Raw genomic sequence first — 22,046 nt, forward strand, 5'->3', positions numbered from 1 at the left:
TGGGCCCCAACGTCGGCTAATTCAGATTTTTCGAGTATGGCTGTACGAGTGTACGTGATAAACAAAGAGCGCGGTTCGTAGATCGTAAATCCATTAGTGCCGTGGGCATCAGGTCACTGGGTGCGGCGTAAAGGGGATAACAAAGTCGAGTCCTTACGGTATTATTATATAGATTTTGAACAAGAAGATGAAATCCCAGGTTTGAGCAATATCGGTTTTTTTCGCTTTATTTTGCTTTTTCCATTGTCTGGAGAACTGAAAAGTGATCCTGACCTCTACAATCAGCTGAACAGACCAGGTAGGCTCTCATATGTAGCCTAAGCGAGTTTTTAAAGAAGATAATCCAACTTTAGTTTTGTATGTAGCAGATGGGAGCGACATTTTTTTTCCGCGCCATCCCGACATTGAGAGCACTACCGTACTCTCTGATTGGGTGACTTGTTAGCCTGTGCACCACCAAAAGCTATTGCGACAGTGCTGTGAGTCAGTCCGCACTGGATCTCAGATCTACTATGATCTATATACTCCAACAAAGCTCTGCATCATTATATGCTCTGTCTAGTTCTTTTTGTTTTTAGATTTGGTATCACTCTCCACCCCCACATCCCCACCAACCAACCCTCTTCCCACTTCTGTATTTCGAGTAAGGGAATTCCTTAGCCTGTATTTTGTATCTATCCATCTGACTGTTGGTCAAGCAATTGTCAAACGGCGGCCTTCCGAACATACAACTGGACCTCGGTGAATGAAAAGCAAAACCTCATCCTGCCACAAGACCAGTTTTTGATGAAACCCGAAGAGGGGAAAACAACCTCACAACAAGGCCTTGTTTATGAAAGTATCACCAACAAGTCTTTTTCTTCAATGAAGTCATATACTTCAGCATAAAAACGTTTTAATCCAACATTTCATCAAGTAAACATTGTTCACAGGGTTGCAAACCCAGCAAGGGAGTGCTGCAGTAATATGCAGTTGGCATAACATGCAGACACAAACAAGGTGTCCATAGAGGTTTCAATACATTAATATATACATACATATATATATATATATATAAAGTTTTCCCAAGTATGGATCAAGTTTTAAAGAGAATAATGTATCACATATCAGCATGACTTCCCCTCAAGAACTTCCACGTAGGACTTTTAACGAGCAAAAGGTCCTTTAGACAGGGACTCAAGATTACATGGGTCTGTAATATTACCTGTGATGAGGTAATAAAACGTGCCTATTGGTGAGAATAAAAAAGGTCTGCATAACATATTGCACCGAGACCATTGATGCACCGGTTAGACAGCTGAGCCTTCGTTAACGAAACAGCATTCGCATGGTCATCCGTGGATGCCATTCCATCTGCACAGTCATAGAAACACGCAAATTACCGGCAGTGACCAGCCCGCACTATACCTGTCTCAATGCATACGGTCAGCCGTAGATCTCTTGGGTAAGGATGGCATGACGTGGGTCAGCTGCGGAGTCAAGATCCACAGAGCCGACGGTGCGGGCACCCATTGCGGTGACACAAAAAGGCCGGCCGCTCCACATGGCGATAATACACCATGCCAACCGGTGCCGGGTATCGACTCAGGTGCCGAGTCGGTCTGACACGGGCAGGGATTAAGCGGCCCTAACGGAGGTGGTGGCCGGTAGTGGTGACTTGTGGAACTCGTGCAGGTGTCAGAAGTCGATCTGTCATTGTGACGTCTCTCTGAAACATTCAAAGCGGGAGATTTTGCAATGTTTTAGAAACAATTAAAATGACATTTCACAAGGAAACACAACAGGTAATTCTGCCGATCCATCTCGCACTGTCTCGACCTCAACACTAACTAAGCACAACCGTATTTGCTGTGACGAAAGGAAAAAACGGCACAGGTAGGAAGAAGACAGCCAACCAAGGCAGTTTCTTGTCTTGTTTGTGTGAGAGAAGAGAAGAGTAAAGTTGCGGAATGAGGAAGGGGAAGGGAAGTAAGAAAAACAATCAATGAGAAGAATGAGTGCAGTGCGTGCGCAAGAACACGCACACTCCCAATGGAGCACATTGATACCGAATGATGGATTTAAATTCAACTCTTCCATATAAATTTTGCTCTTACGTCACTCCGTTTCCCCTCACCCAAACAACAACACACATACTAAAATGTAAATAAAATCAATGTGCCGTGTGTGCCCAAACGTGACGATATCCGTGCCTCCATTGCAACTAAGAAAAACAAAAACAAAATGCGTTTTAACTTAAAATAAATCAATAAATAAAACTTTTTGGATTCTCAGAATGTTGTTTCACAAGTCTTTAACCTATGCAAAGCACAGCGATGATGTCATATTAATCGGATGTGTTGAACTGGATTATGACTACCAGTATTTTAACTGGTGATGTCATCAGTCTTTACCACCAATGACATCATCACAAACAAGATGTTTTTGTGGACATCTCTCACGACCTTGTATCAAGACTATCTATTATGGACATCCGTTAGAATCACCCGTTAGAATCACCCGTTGGAATCACCCGTTGGAATCACCCGTTGGAATCACCCGTTGGAATCACCCGTTGGAATCACCCGTTGGAATCACCCGTTGGAATCACCCGTTGGAATCACCCGTTGGAATCACCCGTTGGAATCACCCGTTGGAATCACCCGTTGGAATCACCCGTTGGAATCACCCTTTAGAATCACCCATTAGAATTACCCTTTAGAATTACCCATTAGAATTACCCTTTAGAATTACCCTTTAGAATTACCCTTTAGAATTACCCTTTAGAATCACCCTTTAGAATCACCCTTTAGAATTACCCTTTAGAATTACCCTTTAGAATCACCCTTTAGAATTAACCTTTAGAATCACCCATTAGAATTACCCTTTTGAATCACCCATTAGAATTTCCCATTAGAATTACCCTTTAGAATTACCCATTAGAATTACCCACTAGAATTACCCACTAGAATTACCCATTAGAATTACAGAAATTACCCATTAGAATTAGGGGAGATGCAGAAAATAGGGCAAAATGGAGAAGATTGTCATGGGGACCGCAAGGCTAACCCCCGCTCTCGCAGGGAAAATGGCCTTAAAATGCATGTTGTTGTTGTTGTTGTTTAGAATCACCCATTAGAATCGCCCATTAGAAATAACCTTTAGAATTAAACACGGTTGGGCTAGGAAGGTTCCTCTTCATTTTTGATGGACGGACATAGCCAAATATTGAAGTGACTTCACGGTTTAAAAAAAACAGTGGACCAATAATGGCTGGTCCCAAATTACTACTGTGACTACCAGTGCGAAGACATTGGTCAAGGACAATGATACATCAGATCAAGGAATTACTGATCAATGACTGGAATTTATAGGCCATCCATTTACCTGGGCATATACGGCCTTGACGTGATCCTTGTTGCACTCGAGGAAGCGTGGCACAGCAGGAGTAAGCAGGTCGGACGTCATGACCCGGAACTTCACCTCTAGGCATGATAGGTACCCATATGACGGGTCGCGTAACCTGTGTGAGGACAACATCACTTAAAAACCACAAATTACTTTGGAGGTTAATTAAAGGCTATCTATATATTACATGAACAAACGTAGCAGTATGTTTAACCCACCTGAGTTGTATGTATGCATGTACATGTCTATGCATGTATGTGTGCATGTATGTGTCTATGCATGTACACTGTACAGTCACGTGAAAAAGCAATTACACCCCATGTAAAGTTTTGACTTTTTCAACATACAGCTATTTGATCTTCATTTCAACAATATTGATAGATAAAGGTGATATAATATCATGAAACATTTACATTTTGTAGTCCATTGTATAATTTAAATAAACATAAATGCAAATTTCGCATGTGGAAAAAGTAAGTACACCCTTGGCTCTAATAGGGGGTATTGCCCCCTTTGGCAGAAACAACCTCAAGTAGGCGTTTCTTATAACTGTCTACCAGTCTCTGACATCGACTGGGAGAATTTTTTGCCCACTTCTCCATGCAGAATTCTTTCAGCTGTGCGATGTTTGAGGGGTTTCTTGCATGCACAGCTCGTTTCAAATCCCCCCGCAACATCTCGATGGGATTTAGATCCGGGCTTTGATTTGGCCATTCCAGAACCCTCCATTTCTTTCTTTTCAGCCATTCCTTGGTGGATTTACTGGTATGTTTAGGGTCATTGTCATGTTGCAAGGTCCACCTTCGGTTGAGCTTAAACTTTCCGACAGATGGCCTCACATTATCCTCAAGCACCCTCTGGTACAATGAAGTATTCATAGTGGATTCTATGATGGTGAGCTGCCCAGGCCCTGATGCAGCAAAGCTGCCCCAAACCATAATATTTCCACCACCATGCTTTACAGTTGGTATCAGGTTCTTGTGGTCAAATGCTGTTTTTGGTTTTCGCCAAACATGTCTTCTGGTACTGTGGCCAAATAGCTCTCCCTTTGACTCATCTGTCCAGAGCACATTGTTCCAGAAGTGCTGGTCTTTGCCTCGGTGTTCATTGGCAAACTTTAGTCTTGCCCTGATGTTCTTTCTGGACAGCAAAGGTTTCCTGCTGGCACACCTCCCATGTAGATCAAATTTGTGCAGCCTCTTTCTAATGGTAGACTCGTGCACTTTGACATCAACAGTGGCAAGAGCTACCTGTCGGTCCCGTGATGACATTCTGGGGTTCTTAGAGACTTCTTTCAGCATCTTGCGGTCTGCTCTCGGGCTGAACTTGCTGGGGCGGCCTGGCCTGAACAAGTTGGCAGTTGTTTGGAATCTTCTCCACTTGTAGATGATCTTCCGGACAGTCGAATGATTGATTTCAAATCGTTTCGAGATCTTTTTAAATCCCTTCCCAGACTCGTAGGCATCTATAACCTTCTTTCTGAAGGCCTCAGAGAGCTCTTTTGATCTAGGCATGGTGACGCCGCACACTTCAACAACAAAGAGCAAACCAAACTAAATGTCTGAGCTTTAAATAAGACAAGTTCCTCCAAGATCCTCTCTAACGATGTTCTAATCATTTGCACCTGAGCTGGTGCACCTGATTCTAATTTTAGGTATTAGAAGTAGTGATAAATGTTGGGGTGTATTTACTTTTTCCACATGCGAAATTTGCATTTATGTTTATTTAAATTATACAATGGACTACAAAATGTAAATGTTTCATGATATTTGTTATATTATATCACCTTTATCTATCAATATTGTTGAAATGAAGATCAAATCGCTGTATGTTGAAATATGTTGAAAAAGTCAAACTTTACATGGGGTGTACTTACTTTTTCACGTGACTGTATGTGTGCATGTATGTATGTATATATGTATATGTGTATGCATGTACGTGTGCATGTATGTGTCAAAGCATGTATGTGTGCATGTATGTGTCTATGCATGTATGTATGCATGTATGTGTCTATGCATGTATGTGTCTATGCATGTATGTGTCTATGCATGTACGTATCTATGCATGTATGTGTGCATGTATGTGTGCATGTATGTGTGCATGTATGTATGTATGCATGTATATATGTGTATGTATGTATGTGTGTGTGTATGTATGTGTGTGTGTATGTGTGCATGTATGTGTACATGTATGTGTGCATGTATGTATGCATGTATGTATGTATGTATGTATATATGTGTGTGTATGTGTGTGTGTATGTGTGCATGTATGTGTGCATGTATGTGTGCATGTATGTATGCATGTATGTATGTATGTGTGCATGTATGTGTGCATGTATGTGTGCATGTATGTATGTATGTATGCATGTATGTATGTATATATGTGTATGTATATATGTGTATGTATGTATGTATATATGTGTATGTATGTATGTGTGTGTGTATGTATGTGTGTGTGTGTATGTATGTATGTATGTATGTATGTATGTATGTATGTATGTATGTATGTATGTATGTATGTATGTGAAAAAAAAAACAGGGCTGGCCGGACCTATAGCAAATTTTGCCCACAGCTCATCAGCACAATTCTCCTGGCCCTCCACCAAATCCCTCAAAGGAGGAGTGCGGGTGGGGGGGATTGGGGGGGAGGGGGAAGGGGGACGATTTAGGGACCAATGCTCCCTAAGCGAGCGGGTGTTTTCAGTGTAATAAACACATTGCATTAATCAAACAAAACACACAAACACATTGTATAAACACATTATATTGCCCCGAATCCTGTATGAGACATGTTTCTGTATTCCCCATATATTTCAACAAGCCGTGGTGGTTTGTATGCACCTTGTGGCTGCTTAGCTGCCATATTTTCTGAAGGCACGGATGTGCTGGATGCGCCATATTTTCTGAAGGCACGGATGTGCTGGATGCGCCATATTTTCTGAAGGCACGGATGTGCTGGATGCGCCATATTTTCTGAAGGCACGGATGTGCTGGATGCGCCATATTTTCTGAAGGCACGGATTTGCTGGATGTGCCATATTTTCTGAAGGCACGGCTTTGCTGGATGTGCCATATTTTCTGAAGGCACGGCTTTGCTGGATGTGCCATATTTTCTGAAGGCACGGATGTGCTGGATGCGCCATATTTTCTGAAGGTACGGATTTGCTGGTTGTGCCATATTTTCGGAAGGCACGGATTTGCTGGTTGTGCCATATTTTCTGAAGGTACGGATTTGCTGGATGCGCCATATTTTCTGAAGGCACGGATGTGCTGGATGCGCCATATTTTCTGAAGGTACGGATGTGCTGGATGCGCCATATTTTCTGAAGGTACGGATTTGCTGGATGCGCCATATTTTCTGAAGGCACGGATTTGCTGGATGTGCCATATTTTCTGAAGGCACGGCTTTGCTGGATGTGCCATATTTTCTGAAGGCACGGATGTGCTGGATGCGCCATATTTTCTGAAGGTACGGATTTGCTGGTTGTGCCATATTTTCGGAAGGCACGGATTTGCTGGTTGTGCCATATTTTCTGAAGGTACGGATTTGCTGGATGCGCCATATTTTCTGAAGGCACGGATGTGCTGGATGCGCCATATTTTCTGAAGGTACGGATGTGCTGGATGCGCCATATTTTCTGAAGGTACGGATGTGCTGGATGCGCCATATTTTCTGAAGGCACGGATTTGCTGGTTGTGCCATATTTTCTGAAGGTACGGATTTGCTGGATGCGCCATATTTTCTGAAGGCACGGATGTGCTGGATGCGCCATATTTTCTGAAGGCACGGATTTGCTGGTTGTGCCATATTTTCGGAAGGCACGGATTTGCTGGTTGTGCCATATTTTCTGAAGGTACGGATTTGCTGGATGTGCCATATTTTCTGAAGGCACGGATGTGCTGGATGCGCCATATTTTCTGAAGGTACGGATTTGCTGGTTGTGCCATATTTTCGGAAGGCACGGATTTGCTGGTTGTGCCATATTTTCTGAAGGTACGGATTTGCTGGATGTGCCATATTTTCTGAAGGCACGGATGTGCTGGATGCGCCATATTTTCTGAAGGCACGGATGTGCTGGATGCGCCATATTTTCTGAAGGCACGGATGTGCTGGATGCGCCATATTTTCTGAAGGCACGGATGTGCTGGATGTGCCATATTTTCTGAAGGCACGGATGTGCTGGATGCGCCATATTTTCGGAAGGCACGGATGTGCTGGATGTGCCATATTTTCGGAAGGCACGGATGTGCTGGATGTGCCATATTTTCTGAAGGCACGGATGTGCTGGATGCGCCATATTTTCGGAAGGCACGGATGTGCTGGATGTGCCATATTTTCGGAAGGCACGGATTTGCTGGTTGTGCCATATTTTCTGAAGGTACGGATTTGCTGGATGTGCCATATTTTCTGAAGGCATGGATGTGCTGGATGCGCCATATTTTCTGAAGGCACGGATGTGCTGGATGCGCCATATTTTCTGAAGGCACGGATGTGCTGGATGCGCCATATTTTCTGAAGGCACGGATGTGCTGGATGCGCCATATTTTCTGAAGGCACTGATTTGCTGGATGCGCCATATTTTCTGAAGGCACGGATGTGCTGGATGTGCCATATTTTCTGAAGGTACGGATTTGCTGGTTGTGCCATATTTTCGGAAGGCACGGATTTGCTGGTTGTGCCATATTTTCTGAAGGTACGGATTTGCTGGATGTGCCATATTTTCTGAAGGCACGGATGTGCTGGATGCGCCATATTTTCTGAAGGCACGGATGTGCTGGATGCGCCATATTTTCTGAAGGCACGGATGTGCTGGATGTGCCATATTTTCTGAAGGCACGGATGTGCTGGATGTGCCATATTTTCTGAAGGCACGGATTTGCTGGATGTGCCATATTTTCTGAAGGCACGAATGTGCTGGATGCGCCATATTTTCTGAAGGCACGGATTTGCTGGATGTGCCATATTTTCTGAAGGCACGGATGTGCTGGATGCGCCATATTTTCTGAAGGCACGGATGTGCTGGATGTGCCATATTTTCTGTAGGCACGGATTTGCTGGATGTGCCATATTTTCTGAAGGCACGGATGTGCTGGATGTGCCATATTTTCTGAAGGCACGGATTTGCTGGATGTGCCATATTTTCTGAAGGCACGGATGTGCTGGATGTGCCATATTTTCTGAAGGCACGGATTTGCTGGATGCGCCATATTTTCTGAAGGCACGGATGTGCTGGATGTGCCATATTTTCTGAAGGCACGGATGTGCTGGATGCGCCATATTTTCTGAAGGCACGGATTTGCTGGATGTGCCATATTTTCTGAAGGCACGGATGTGCTGGATGTGCCATATTTTCTGAAGGCACGGATGTGCTGGATGTGCCATATTTTCTGAAGGCACGGATGTGCTGGATGTGCCATATTTTCTGAAGGCACAGTGCCCCCTGTTACCAGTTAGCTGGTGCTCATTTTGCCAACCTTAGAAGGATGACAGGCTGAGTTACCCCACCTGGTGTTATTTCAATGGCACTACAGAGGCTCAAATTCAGGACCCTAAGATCTCAAGCCGGCCACCAACACCAGGCTAGCAAGCGGGTTTTCGGCTCAATAACTGCGTTTCCCATTCACTAGTAACCCAATATTTTGGTCTCGGACATTTTTGATACCACTATACAAGAATGACGTCACTTGCACTAGCATCGGTAAAATGGTTGTGCAAAGCATTTTTGAAAAGTGATGCGGTTTACAAATACCACTGCTGCGGTTGGTGCTGTCGTTGGTCTCGGTTGCCCCTCGAATTTGAAGAAGGCTGTTGACATAAAATATGCAAACCACCTTGTCAATTTATAGGGTAGAAGCTGCTGCCCAGACAGCAACCACACTGAGATAGCAGGTGGTGTAACCTGGTGTCAAGGAACCCCCAGGAAGACCAGGCCACTCGCTACCTGCATGCAGGGCAGGAATTTTAATTTGTTCAGGGTGTTCGCAATAACTTACCTACTCTTCACGAAGATCTTTAACATCTACTAAGTAATGCCAGCAGAGGGGCCGCCCGGTTTAACGTCCTTCCGAGGTTGGCACACATTGATGAATCACCAAGATGACAGTTTATAGCCAATCTGGGATTTCCACCCCAGCTTGACAGCTCAAAGGGGAGTGCACACACCTCCAAGCTACACTGCCACTACCTGGTAAGATTTTTAAAAATATGGCCCAAGTCTTCCACGAACTGGGTGGCCAGGCCTGACGTTCGGCAGCAATTTGTCATTTGTTCAGGGTGATAGTGATAACTCACCTACTCTTCATGATAGACGCCATGTGATCTTTAAGGTCTGCCGACTAATGCTAGCAGACAGCACACTGACAATCTGAGTGACAGTCATGCAATACCACACCTGCGAAGCACCAACGCCCCAGTTTATAACCGGGTCGGGCATTGAAACCCAGACTGGGCAGTTGAAAGCTAAGTGCACTACCTCTGCACCATCCTGTCAGACAAGTGCAGGTTAGAAATTGTATTTTAGAAATAGATTAAATATATAATGTTATCCGGTAGAGAGCGTACCTCCGCCAGGCTAAACAGTTTACGTATTGTATCCCAATGATAGGCCGGATCTGGATTCGGACCTGAAGCAAAATCGAATCGGCTTGTTCTCGTCACCGAACCAACTCCTGCCCCCAAGCCCTCTCCCTCCCACACTTCTCCCTGCTCTCAAATGTTGTGGTTGTGTGCTTCCCCTTCTCTCCCCATCTTGTCTTCCGCTCCCTCTTTTTGTATATTTTGTTTGTGTGGCTGATTTGTTTGTGAAATAAATGTTAGCTCTTTCACGAGCCTCGATTCAGTATACAATAAAAAAATCTTTTCTACCCCCGCTAATTTCGGTCCGCTTGTGTTTTATACCTCTCCCCCCCCCCCCCCTCCCCTTCCCACGCCTCCTGCCCCCAAGCCCTCTCCCTCGCACACTTCTCCCTGCTCTCAAATGTTGTGGTTGTGTGCTTCCCCTTCTCTCCCCATCTTGTCTTCCGCTCCCTCTTTTTATATATTTTGTTTGTGTGGCTGATTTGTTTGTGAAATAAATGTTAGCTCTTTCACGAGCCTCGATTCAGTATACAATAAAAAAATCTTTTCTACCCCCGCTAATTTCGGTCCGCTTGTGTTTTATACCTCTCCCCCCCCCCCCCCCTCCCCTTCCCACGCCTCCTGCCCCAAGCCCTCTCCCTCCCACACTTCTCCCTGCTCTTGGATGTTGTGTGTGTGCTTCCCCTTCTCTCCCCATCTTGTCTTCCGCTCCCTCTTTTTGTATATTTTGTTTGTTTGGTTGATTTGTTTGTGAAATAAATGTTAGCTCTTTCACGAGCCTCGATTCAGTATACAAAAAAAAAAAAAAAAAAAAAACCGAACCAACTCATCCACCTAGTTTCGTCATCAATCGTCCACAACGTTTTGAAATATGATGTTATATATCGTTTTTGTCCGCATCGCTCAATGGTGAAGAATCACTGAAAAATTTTCGTATCTGGATCTGGATTCGGATCTTCATCAAAATCGAATCAATTCGTCCTCGTCACACACCCAACCTGTCCCCCAAATTTCGTCCGAATCCAGCCTCAACCTTTTGAGATATATTGTTCAAAGGCAGACAGACAAACACACACAGGTGAAAACAACCTGCATCCATCTTCGGTGGCGCAGGTAACAAGTGTTCATGGAAATTATGCAATATTGAGATTTATTAGCACCGTGGAATATTCCATTTGTTCTAAATAAAAAATAAGAAATGATCTCACGTTTTCGTGGTTGGTTGTGCATGATGTATCGTTCATGTATGCCGAGTCTTTCATTAGAACGTGTTGAACAATTGCCTTTTGATTTGCAGCAGCATTTGGAACCCATGGACGAGGACGTTCTTTCTGCGGAACTTTTGTGGACTAACAGGTGGGTAGGTATAAAGAAAGAAGAAATGGCATCACTCTTATGCCCCCTTGTGGAAGCCCCTTTAGAGGGGGCATCTTGTACAAAACAAAATGGATGACAGGTTAGCCTTTGGGTCACGATGTGACATAGAGTCATAATTGCTGAGCGACGTGAATGAGTCGGTGAAATTTCACACGGTGGGCAACGATTGGCTGTGTGAAGCACGTGACGTTTTGCGAATGCACAACAAACCTGAGGTGCCTCATGTGGAAGGCAGATGCACCGTCGCTTCGATTCAGGTTGTCCCTCGGAATTGGTCGTGACCATTCGACAAAGACCCAGAATTTTACAAAATTGCTCCTTTGCGACCTCTCCATCACAGTCTTCCACTCTGGTATTCAACCTTGAAGTAAAGGCAGGTAACAATGCAGTTGATCAAAAAAAAAAAAAAAAAACAGTAGTTTTAGACTCCCAAAGGTAGTTTTAGACCCCCCTACAGTAGTTTTAGACCCCCCCCCCCTACATTAGTTTTAGACCCCCCTACAGTGGTTTTAGACCCCCTACAGTCGTTTTAGACCCACCCTACAGTAGTTTTAGACCCCCCCCTACATTAGTTTTAGACCCCCCTACAGTAGTTTTAGACCCCCTACAGTAGTTTTAGACCCCTACAGTAGTTTTAGACCCCCTACAGTAGTTTTAGACCCCCTACAGTAGTTATAGACCCACCCTACAGTAGTTTTAGACCCCCTACAGTAGTTTTAGACCCCCTACAGTAGTTTTAGACCCCCTACAGTCGTTTTAGACCCACCCTACAGTAGTTTTAGACCCCCTACAGTCGTTTTAGACCCACCCTACAGTAGTTTTAGACCCCCCTACAGTTGTGTCAATATTGGGTTATGCTAATCATTGTTTAATGTTGGTAATTCTAGTCCACATAGCTTGGTCTTTACAAGGAAAGGTACGCCCTCCAAAGATGCAGCACCACCTTGAACTGTAGCAACTTGGGTTGATCATGTGATATGACACGTGATCTCTGAAGCATTATAAAGTTGTCGTTTTACTTCACCAGTTACAACGAAAACATCAAAACCATTTTTTCCAATTCACAAGCAATAAAAATGTATAAGAAACGAGATAAACCTCACATGTAATTGGCCTTGCTCTCACAACCAATCAAATCATTCGATGGACAGGTAGGCGTCGTTTCCCCTGGGACAGGTGATTCAGGTTCTCGTGCTCCTGCAGACTGCCCTTGCTCAACCTCCGCAACCACTGGAACCAGGCCAGGTTTGGGGGAAGCACCGGCAGGCTGAGACGAAGTCCGCCGAGATGGATGAGGTTTCTTTTTGTTATTGTTCTTCTTCATCGATTTTAGTGTTTTCTGCAGAGCCGTCGATTCCCTCTCCACGGGTGAAGCGTCATGAGGAACTGCAAACGGACTCGAGTCAACGCACACCTCCTCAAATACATTACCCGGCATACATTTCACATCACCATGGTTATCCCCAAAAGGTGTTCGTGCAGCACCGCATATGTTCCACAAGAGAGGGTTAACAACATAGAGACACATTGCCGGATTAACCATTAGGCAGACAAGGCATGTGCCTTAAGGGCCTATCTCATTGGCCTGGAGACTAGGTGGCGACCTGGTGGCGACTCGAGTCTCCGCTGGTTGCGGAGACGTCTCCGCGACGTCTCCTGGAGACTAGCCGGGTCTCCGGGAAGTCGCGGGAAATTCAAACATGTTCGATTTTTTTGGACGTCGCGGAGACTAATTTTGTCCGCGACTGGGGAGACCAAGGAGACTGAGGAGATGTTGCGGCGACGATGCGACGACGTCTCCGCGACGCTGCCCGACGCCGCCCACTTTAGAGACCACATGACTGAGCGCGTGCTGGCATCATCGAGACGCCTTCACTCCTGGTCCAAGTCAGGTACAGGATTCGGTCGAGGTCTTCATCATTTGGTACTTGTTCCTGCTACTGCTGCTGCTCCTTGTACTGCCTTGGAAGAGGCCCCACCATCTTGTCTTGCCAGGGGACAGCTCCAACTCCAGAGTAGTACTGTCCTTCCACCATGCCACCCAAGGGCAGTGGGGGCCGGAAGGGCAAGAAGAAGGAGGATGAAGCAGTTGTAGCAGCTTCAGCGCAGTTTGTGGATGCTGAGGCAGCAGTTGATGCTAGAGAAGATGAGGAACATGGTTCCAGCGGCGATCCGACTAGAAAACAATATGATTGGAAAGATGGGCATCAAGAGGCAATGGCTGACTTCTGGGAGGATCATCCGGAATTTTACGATAAATCGTATGCAAGATACAAAGATAACCAATACAAGAAAAGCAGTGGTTGAAACCTTCCTTGTTGATATGCAGAACATCTTCGAGGAGATCAAGAAGCCCCTACCTACATGTGAGTGTATATTTAAATTGCATTGAATTTATATTTAATTGCATTAAAATAAATACATGCAAAAATATGTAAAAAATGTAGCGAAAGGAGTAGTGATGAATATCATCGCCCTGGCGTAGACGTCGCCCTGGCGTCGCCTTGGTGAGAGCGCAAGCCATTTTTTGGTCTCCCGAGTTGCCCGAGTTGCCCGAGTTGCAGTCGCGGCAGTCGCGGCGACGTCTCCGCCAATGAGATAGGCCCTTTAGGGCCAGCCAAAAATTCGGGCCACAAAAATGGACAAGCAGTTTTCGTCAATTTTTATTATTTTAAACAAATTATTTCTAATTTCTGTCCCTGCCAGGGTAATATATGTATCTCAATTTTTGCAAATATTCAGTAGTTTCTTTCTTTTCACATTAAATATTTGTCTTTTTTTGTATTAAATATTTTGTTCATGATTCAGTTCATCTTTTGTCTGGGGTCCATTTCCATGAGCCCGAGATCTAATTTAAATTGTTCAGGCCATTCTCTAAAATTTCAAAATGTGCCTTAGGGCCAGCCGAGGCTTAATCCGGCACTAAGAGACATATTACACAAGTTGAATTTTGGGACGTAATATGGCGATGCTCATGTCCATGTAAACCCACTGTATGTACACCCACTGTGAGGACGTAATATGGCGATGCTCATGTGTTACGGGTTCCTCAACGATCTCCTGGTCTCTGTAAACCTCCGAACCCCGAGAGGAGCCCCGGCAGAAAAATATGTTATTCTGTGTTAGAAATTAATAGTGAAACCACACCAATGATTATAAATGAACAGATATTGTATTAAAAATCACACACAAGAATAACAGTACAACAAATGGCAATTAAGAGTGCACTCTATATACCTTATCGCTTAGGATGGTACCATCCACTAAAGTCAGATAACTCACTGCGCTCCCAGCGAGTGAAAGGGACACTCCTCAATGTCTCAATAACCTTTTCCAAGGCGAAGGTGATTCGCTCCAGCGGTCGCTAGAACGATATCCAGTCGAAGCCCGAATCTCGCTCTCCAGTCGAGATCTGAAATGCGTACAGATGGCAATGGCAATCGCCCCGCCGAAACTGTACAAAGGCGCCCTCCAGAGGAGCACCTTCACCGCTCAATCAGCAAACTGCAACGTAATTGGAGACGAAGCGGTCGCACACACACATCCCCGACAGACGGTAGGATGTTGGGGGTAAAGCTGACGCGAAGCAAAACCTTTGTAGGTGTCCGAAGCGCAAGGTTCAAAATGGCCGACGGCTCTTACTTGAGTCGATGCGACTAGGCGAGGATTCGTCGAAATCTCAGCGCCCAAACCTGACGCAGATTTCTCAATTCCAGCGATAATTCCTATCGCCAGATGTCCTTTCAAGGAACTCAAAATTCCCTCGCGACTTTCGGTAGACCACGCTCGCTATGGAGCCTCGACGTCACGCGTCTTCTCCCACTTTGCTCGCCACGCCTCTTCCTCTTCTCTCTTGTCGTCTTCCGGTTCGGTTTCCGGTATCATTTAAAGTTAGCCTTTTTAACTTTAGATAACTGTTCATGAATAATAAACCTTTTGAGAATAATAATAGTACATAATATCAGAAATATGTCAAGTGGGTGAAAACCACAACAGCGGAAGTTACGAATCCATAACACATGTCCATGTACACCCACTGTAAGTAAAAATTCCGAATTAATCGGAGTCCTTACAGGTAAAGGGTGAGCACACCTTTGGATTATATTATGGAGTTCAGATGTACATCAATGAATAATGTCGAGCCAGGTTAACCTTTACTCCATACGAGCCATTACCATTGTATTCTTCATCATATATGGTACAAGGATGTGGTATTGGGTGACTCATTAGCCTGTGCACATTCCCGAAGGAACACCAAAAGCTTATTGTGACAATGTTGTGAGTCAGTCAGTGAGTGAGTGAGAGTGAGTGAGTGAACGCGTTCGCACTGGTTCTCAGATCTACTATAATCGATATACTCCACCCAAGCTCCGCAATATTACAGGCTCTGTCCTGTTTGTTTGGATTTTGATTTGGTGTCACTCTCCCCCCCACCAACCAACCCCTTACCCTTCACCGCACATCTGTATTTAGACTAAGGTGTTATTGGATTACATCCAATTATTATTGGATGACATGTTAGCTCTTTCACGAGCCTCAATCTTGTATACAAAAAAAAAAAAAAAAAATCCATTAGGGGAAGAATGGGAAGGAGGGGAAGGGGAATGACATCAATTCAAAGAATGTGTGCAAATTTTTTAGAGTTCATAGAACACTTTACCCCACACAGTATTGAAAAAACAAGCACTTGGGTGGGGTCTATGAATGGCAAATTTGATTGGTCGTGATGACGTAAAATGATGTAATATTTTGTACAAACATTGCTAAAGGGACAGATTTAGAAAGTGTGATTCTTCACCATTGGGAGATGTGACCACAACCGATATATAGCGCGATATCTCAGATTTGTGGATGCATCATTACAAAACCGAGTGGAGGAGTCTGTTCGGTGACGAGAACGAGGCGATTACATTTTAGCTCAGGCCCGAATCCACATCCGGCCTATCAGTGGGATACAAAATGTAAACCGTTCAGCCAGGTGGAGGTGTGCGCTCCAACGAGTGCCATTCTGGTTGAACATGTTACCTGAGTTATTCATGCCTGTTTGTGTCATTTATGATGTCCGTAAAGCCGGAAGTTTCCTGTTTGGAATGATTTTAAATTCTGTGTGACGACCAGAGGCAGACAGAGGAAAATAGTTTCATCACTCCTCCAGTCCTCCATGCGCATGCGTGATCGGGACAAATTCAGAGACAAAGTATTGCCAAACTACAGGTTCGTTTTCCGATTTCTATTCAAAATGTAACATCAAATTGAAATCAAGTTGTTCCTCGATCATAAACTCAGTCAGAATTCTGCCCTTTCTTGTGTACATAGTATGTAGACTGTCCTTCACCACTTCAGCCAACTACTCAATGATTATCAAAAACTGGCGGGATTGTGGCAAGATGACCTAGACAGACGTATGCACACGTCTCCAAGCTGTCTAGCCTGGGTTCGAATCCCGACCCAGCTATAAACGGTCATCATAAACCCAGCTATAAACGGTCATCATAAACCCAACTATAAACGGTCATCATAAACCCAACTATAAACGGTCATCATAAACCCAGCTATAAACGGTCATCATAAACCCAACTATAAACGGTCATCATAAACCCAACTATAAACGGTCATCATAAACCCAGCTATAAACGGTCATCATAAACCCAGCTATAAACGGTCATCATAAACCCAGCTATAAACGGTCATCATAAACCCAGCTATAAACGGTCATCATAAACCCAGCTATAAACGGTCATCATAAACCCAGCTATAAACGGTCATCATAAACCCAGCTATAAACGGTCATCATAAACCCAGCTATAAACGGTCATCATAAACCCCGCTATAAACGGACATCATAAACCCAACTATAAACGGTCATCATAAACCCAGCTATAAACGGTCATCATAAACCCAGCTATAAACGGTCATCATAAACCCAGCTATAAACGGTCATCATAAACCCAACTATAAACGGTCATCATAAACCCAACTATAAACGGTCATCATAAACCCAGCTATAAACGGTCATCATAAACCCAACTATAAACGGTCATCATAAACCCAACTATAAACGGTCATCATAAACCCAGCTATAAACGGTCATCATAAACCCAGCTATAAACGGTCATCATAAACCCAGCTATAAACGGACATCATAAACCCCGCTATAAACGGTCATCATAAACCCCGCTATAAACGGACATCATAAACCCCGCTATAAACGGACATCATAAACCCAACTATAAACGGACATCATAAACCCCGCTATAAACGGACATCATAAACCCAACTATAAACGGACATCATAAACCCCGCTATAAACGGACATCATAAACCCAACTATAAACGGACATCTTAAACCCAGCTATAAACGGTCATCATAAACCCCGCTATAAACGGCCATCATAAACCCAGCTATAAACGGTCATCATAAACCCAACTATAAACGGACATCTTAAACCCAGCTATAAACGGTCATCATAAACCCAGCTATAAACGGTCATCATAAACCCAACTATAAACGGACATCTTAAACCCAGCTATAAACGGTCATCATAAACCCCACTATAAACGGACATCATAAACCCCGCTATAAACGGTCATCATAAACCCCGCTATAAACGGTCATCATAAACCCAACTATAAACGGACATCATAAACCCCGCTATAAACGGTCATCATAAACCCAGCTATAAACGGTCATCATAAACCCAGCTATAAACGGTCATCATAAACCCAACTATAAACGGACATCATAAACCCAGCTATAAACGGTCATTATAAACCAGCTATAAACGGTCATTATAAACCCAGCTATAAACGGTCATCATAAAACCAGCTATAAACGGACATCATAAACCCAGCTATAAACGGTCATCATAAACCCAGCTATAAACGGTCATCATAAACCCAGCTATAAACGGACATCATAAACCCAGCTATAAACGGTCATTATAAACCAGCTATAAACGGACATCATAAACCCAGCTATAAACGGTCATTATAAACCAGCTATAAACGGTCATTATAAACCCAGCTATAAACGGTCATCATAAACCCCGCTATAAACGGTCATCATAAACCCAGCTATAAACGGACATCATAAACCCAGCTATAAACGGTCATTATAAACCCAACTATAAACGGACATCATAAACCCAACTATAAACGGTCATCATAAACCCAACTATAAACGGACATCTTAAACCCAGCTATAAACGGACATCTTAAACCCAGCTATAAACGGACATCATAAACCCAGCTATAAACGGACATCATAAACCCCGCTATAAACGGACATCATAAACCCAACTATAAACGGACATCATAAACCCCGCTATAAACGGACATCATAAACCCAACTATAAACGGTCATCATAAACCCAACTATAAACGGACATCTTAAACCCAGCTATAAACGGTCATCATAAACCCAACTATAAACGGACATCTTAAACCCAGCTATAAACGGTCATCATAAACCCCGCTATAAACGGTCATCATAAACCCAACTATAAACGGACATCATAAACCCAGCTATAAACGGTCATTATAAACCAGCTATAAACGGTCATTATAAACCCAGCTAAAAACGGTCATCATAAAACCAGCTATAAACGGACATCATAAACCCAGCTATAAACGGTCATCATAAACCCAGCTATAAACGGTCATCATAAACCCAGCTATAAACGGACATCTTAAACCCAGCTATAAACGGACATCATAAACCCAGCTATAAACGGTCATTATAAACCAGCTATAAACGGACATCATAAACCCAGCTATAAACGGTCATTATAAAACCAGCTATAAACGGACATCATAAACCCAGCTATAAACGGTCATCATAAACCCAGCTATAAACGGACATCTTAAACCCAGCTATAAACGGACATCATAAACCCAGCTATAAACGGTCATTATAAACCAGCTATAAACGGACATCATAAACCCAGCTATAAACGGTCATTATAAACCAGCTATAAACGGACATCATAAACCCAGCTATAAACGGTCATCATAAACCCCGCTATAAACGGACATCATAAACCCAGCTATAAACGGACATCATAAACCCAACTATAAACGGACATCTTAAACCCAGCTATAAACGGTCATCATAAACCCCGCTATAAACGGACATCATAAACCCCGCTATAAACGGTCATCATAAACCCCGCTATAAACGGTCATCATAAACCCAACTATAAACGGACATCATAAACCCCGCTATAAACGGTCATCATAAACCCAGCTATAAACGGTCATCATAAACCCAACTATAAACGGTCATTATAAACCCAGCTATAAACGATCATCATAAACCAGCTATAAACGGTCATTATAAACCCAGCTATAAACGGTCATTATAAACCAGCTATAAACGGACATCATAAACCCAGCTATAAATGGTCATCATAAACCCAGCTATAAACGATCATCATAAACCAGCTATAAACGAACATCATAAACCCAACTATAAACGGTCATCATAAACCAGCTATAAACGATCATTATAAACCAGCTATAAACGGTCATTATAAACCCAGCTATAAATGGTCATCATAAACCCAGCTATAAACGAACATCATAAACCAGCTATAAACGATCATCAAAAACCAGCTATAAACGATCATCATAAACCCAGCTATAAACGGTCATCATAAACCAGCTATAAACGGTCATCATAAACCCAGCTATAAACGGTCATCATAAACCCAGCTATAAACGGTCATCATAAACCCAGCTATAAACGGTCATCATAAACCCAGCTATAAACGGTCATTATAAACCAGCTATAAACGGTCATTATAAACCCAGCTATAAACGGTCATCATAAAACCAGCTATAAACGGTCATCATAAACCCAGCTATAAACGGTCATTATGAACCCAGCTATAAACGGTCATCATAAACCCAGCTATAAACGGACATCATAAACCCAGCTATAAACGGTCATTATAAACCAGCTATAAACGGTCATTATAAACCCAGCTATAAACGGTCATCATAAAACCAGCTATAAACGGACATCATAAACCAGCTATAAACGATCATCATAAACCAGCTATAAACGGTCATTATAAACCCAGCTATAAACGATCATCATAAACCAGCTATAAACGGTCATTATAAACCCAGCTATAAACGATCATCATAAACCAGCTATAAACGGTCATTATAAACCCAGCTATAAACGATCATCATAAACCAGCTATAAACGGTCATTATAAACCCAGCTATAAACGGTCATCACAAACCAGCTATAAACGAACATCATAAACCCAGCTATAAACGATCATTATGAACCCAACTATAAACGAACATCATAAACCCAACTATAAACGATCATCATAAACCAGCTATAAACGATCATTATGAACCCAACTATAAACGATCATCATAAACCCAGCTATAAACGATCATCATAAACCAGCTATAAACGATCATTATGAACCCAACTATAAACGAACATCATAAACCCAACTATAAACGATCATCATAAACCAGCTATAAACGATCATTATGAACCCAACTATAAACGATCATCATAAACCCAACTATAAACGATCATCATAAACCAGCTATAAACGATCATTATGAACCCAACTATAAACGGTCATCATAAACCAGCTATAAACGATCATTATGAACCCAACTATAAACGATCATCATAAACCCAGCTATAAACGATCATTATGAACCCAACTATAAACGATCATCATAAACCAGCTATAAACGATCATTATAAACCCAGCTATAAACGGTCATCACAAACCAGCTATAAACGAACATCATAAACCCAACTATAAACGGTCATCATAAACCCAGCTATAAACGGTCATCACAAACCAGCTATAAACGAACATCATAAACCCAACTATAAACGGTCATCATAAACCCAGCTATAAACGGTCATCACAAACCAGCTATAAACGAACATCATAAACCAGCTATAAACGATCATTATAAACCCAGCTATAAACGGTCATCACAAACCAGCTATAAACGAACATCATAAACCCAACTATAAACGGTCATCATAAACCAGCTATAAACGATCATTATAAACCCAGCTATAAACGGTCATCACAAACCAGCTATAAACGAACATCATAAACCCAACTATAAACGGTCATCATAAACCAGCTATAAACGAACATCATAAACCCAACTATAAACGGTCATCATAAACCCAGCTATAAACGGTCATCATAAACCAGCTATAAACGGTCATTATAAACCAGCTATAAACGATCATCATAAACCAGCTATAAACGAACATCATAAACCCAACTATAAACGGTCATCATAAACCAGCTATAAACGGACATCATAAACCCAGCTATAAACGATCATCATAAACCAGCTATAAACGGACATCATAAACCCAACTATAAACGGTCATCATAAACCAGCTATAAACGGTCATTATAAACCAGCTATAAACGGACATCATAAACCCAGCTATAAACGGTCATCACAAACCAGCTATAAACGAACATCATAAACCCAGCTATAAACGATCATCATAAACCAGCTATAAACGAACATCATAAACCAGCTATAAACGAACATCATAAACCCAACTATAAACGGTCATCATAAACCAGCTATAAACGATCATCATAAACCAGCTATAAACGAACATCATAAACCCAGCTATAAACGGTCATCATAAACCAGCTATAAACGGTCATTATAAACCAGCTATA

General features: G+C 42.9%; 1 protein-coding gene across 2 annotated transcripts in view; it reads right to left on the reverse strand.

Annotated features, from left to right (window-relative positions):
- Positions 1-892: 892 nt before the first annotated feature.
- Positions 893-22,046, reverse strand: part of LOC137432235 (uncharacterized) — a 41,296-nt gene continuing 20,142 nt past the window's right edge. Inside the window, exons 7-11 of one of the 2 annotated variants that reach the window (XM_068123983.2) lie at positions 12,444-12,726; positions 11,551-11,701; positions 11,172-11,312; positions 3,367-3,502; positions 893-1,708 (exon numbers count right to left, since the gene is read on the reverse strand). In XM_068123983.2, coding sequence (XP_067980084.1) covers positions 1,413-1,708; positions 3,367-3,502; positions 11,172-11,312; positions 11,551-11,701; positions 12,444-12,726 — 1,007 coding nt within the window. In that variant the 3' untranslated portion in view covers positions 893-1,412. The remainder of the gene's footprint in view (positions 1,709-3,366; positions 3,503-11,171; positions 11,313-11,550; positions 11,702-12,443; positions 12,727-22,046) is intronic. The other variant, XM_068123984.2, reaches the window with a different exon arrangement.

Source organism: Myxine glutinosa, chromosome 8 (assembly GCF_964187855.1).
Source record: "Myxine glutinosa chromosome 8, kmMyxGlut1.1, whole genome shotgun sequence".
NCBI lineage: Eukaryota > Metazoa > Chordata > Myxini > Myxiniformes > Myxinidae > Myxine > Myxine glutinosa.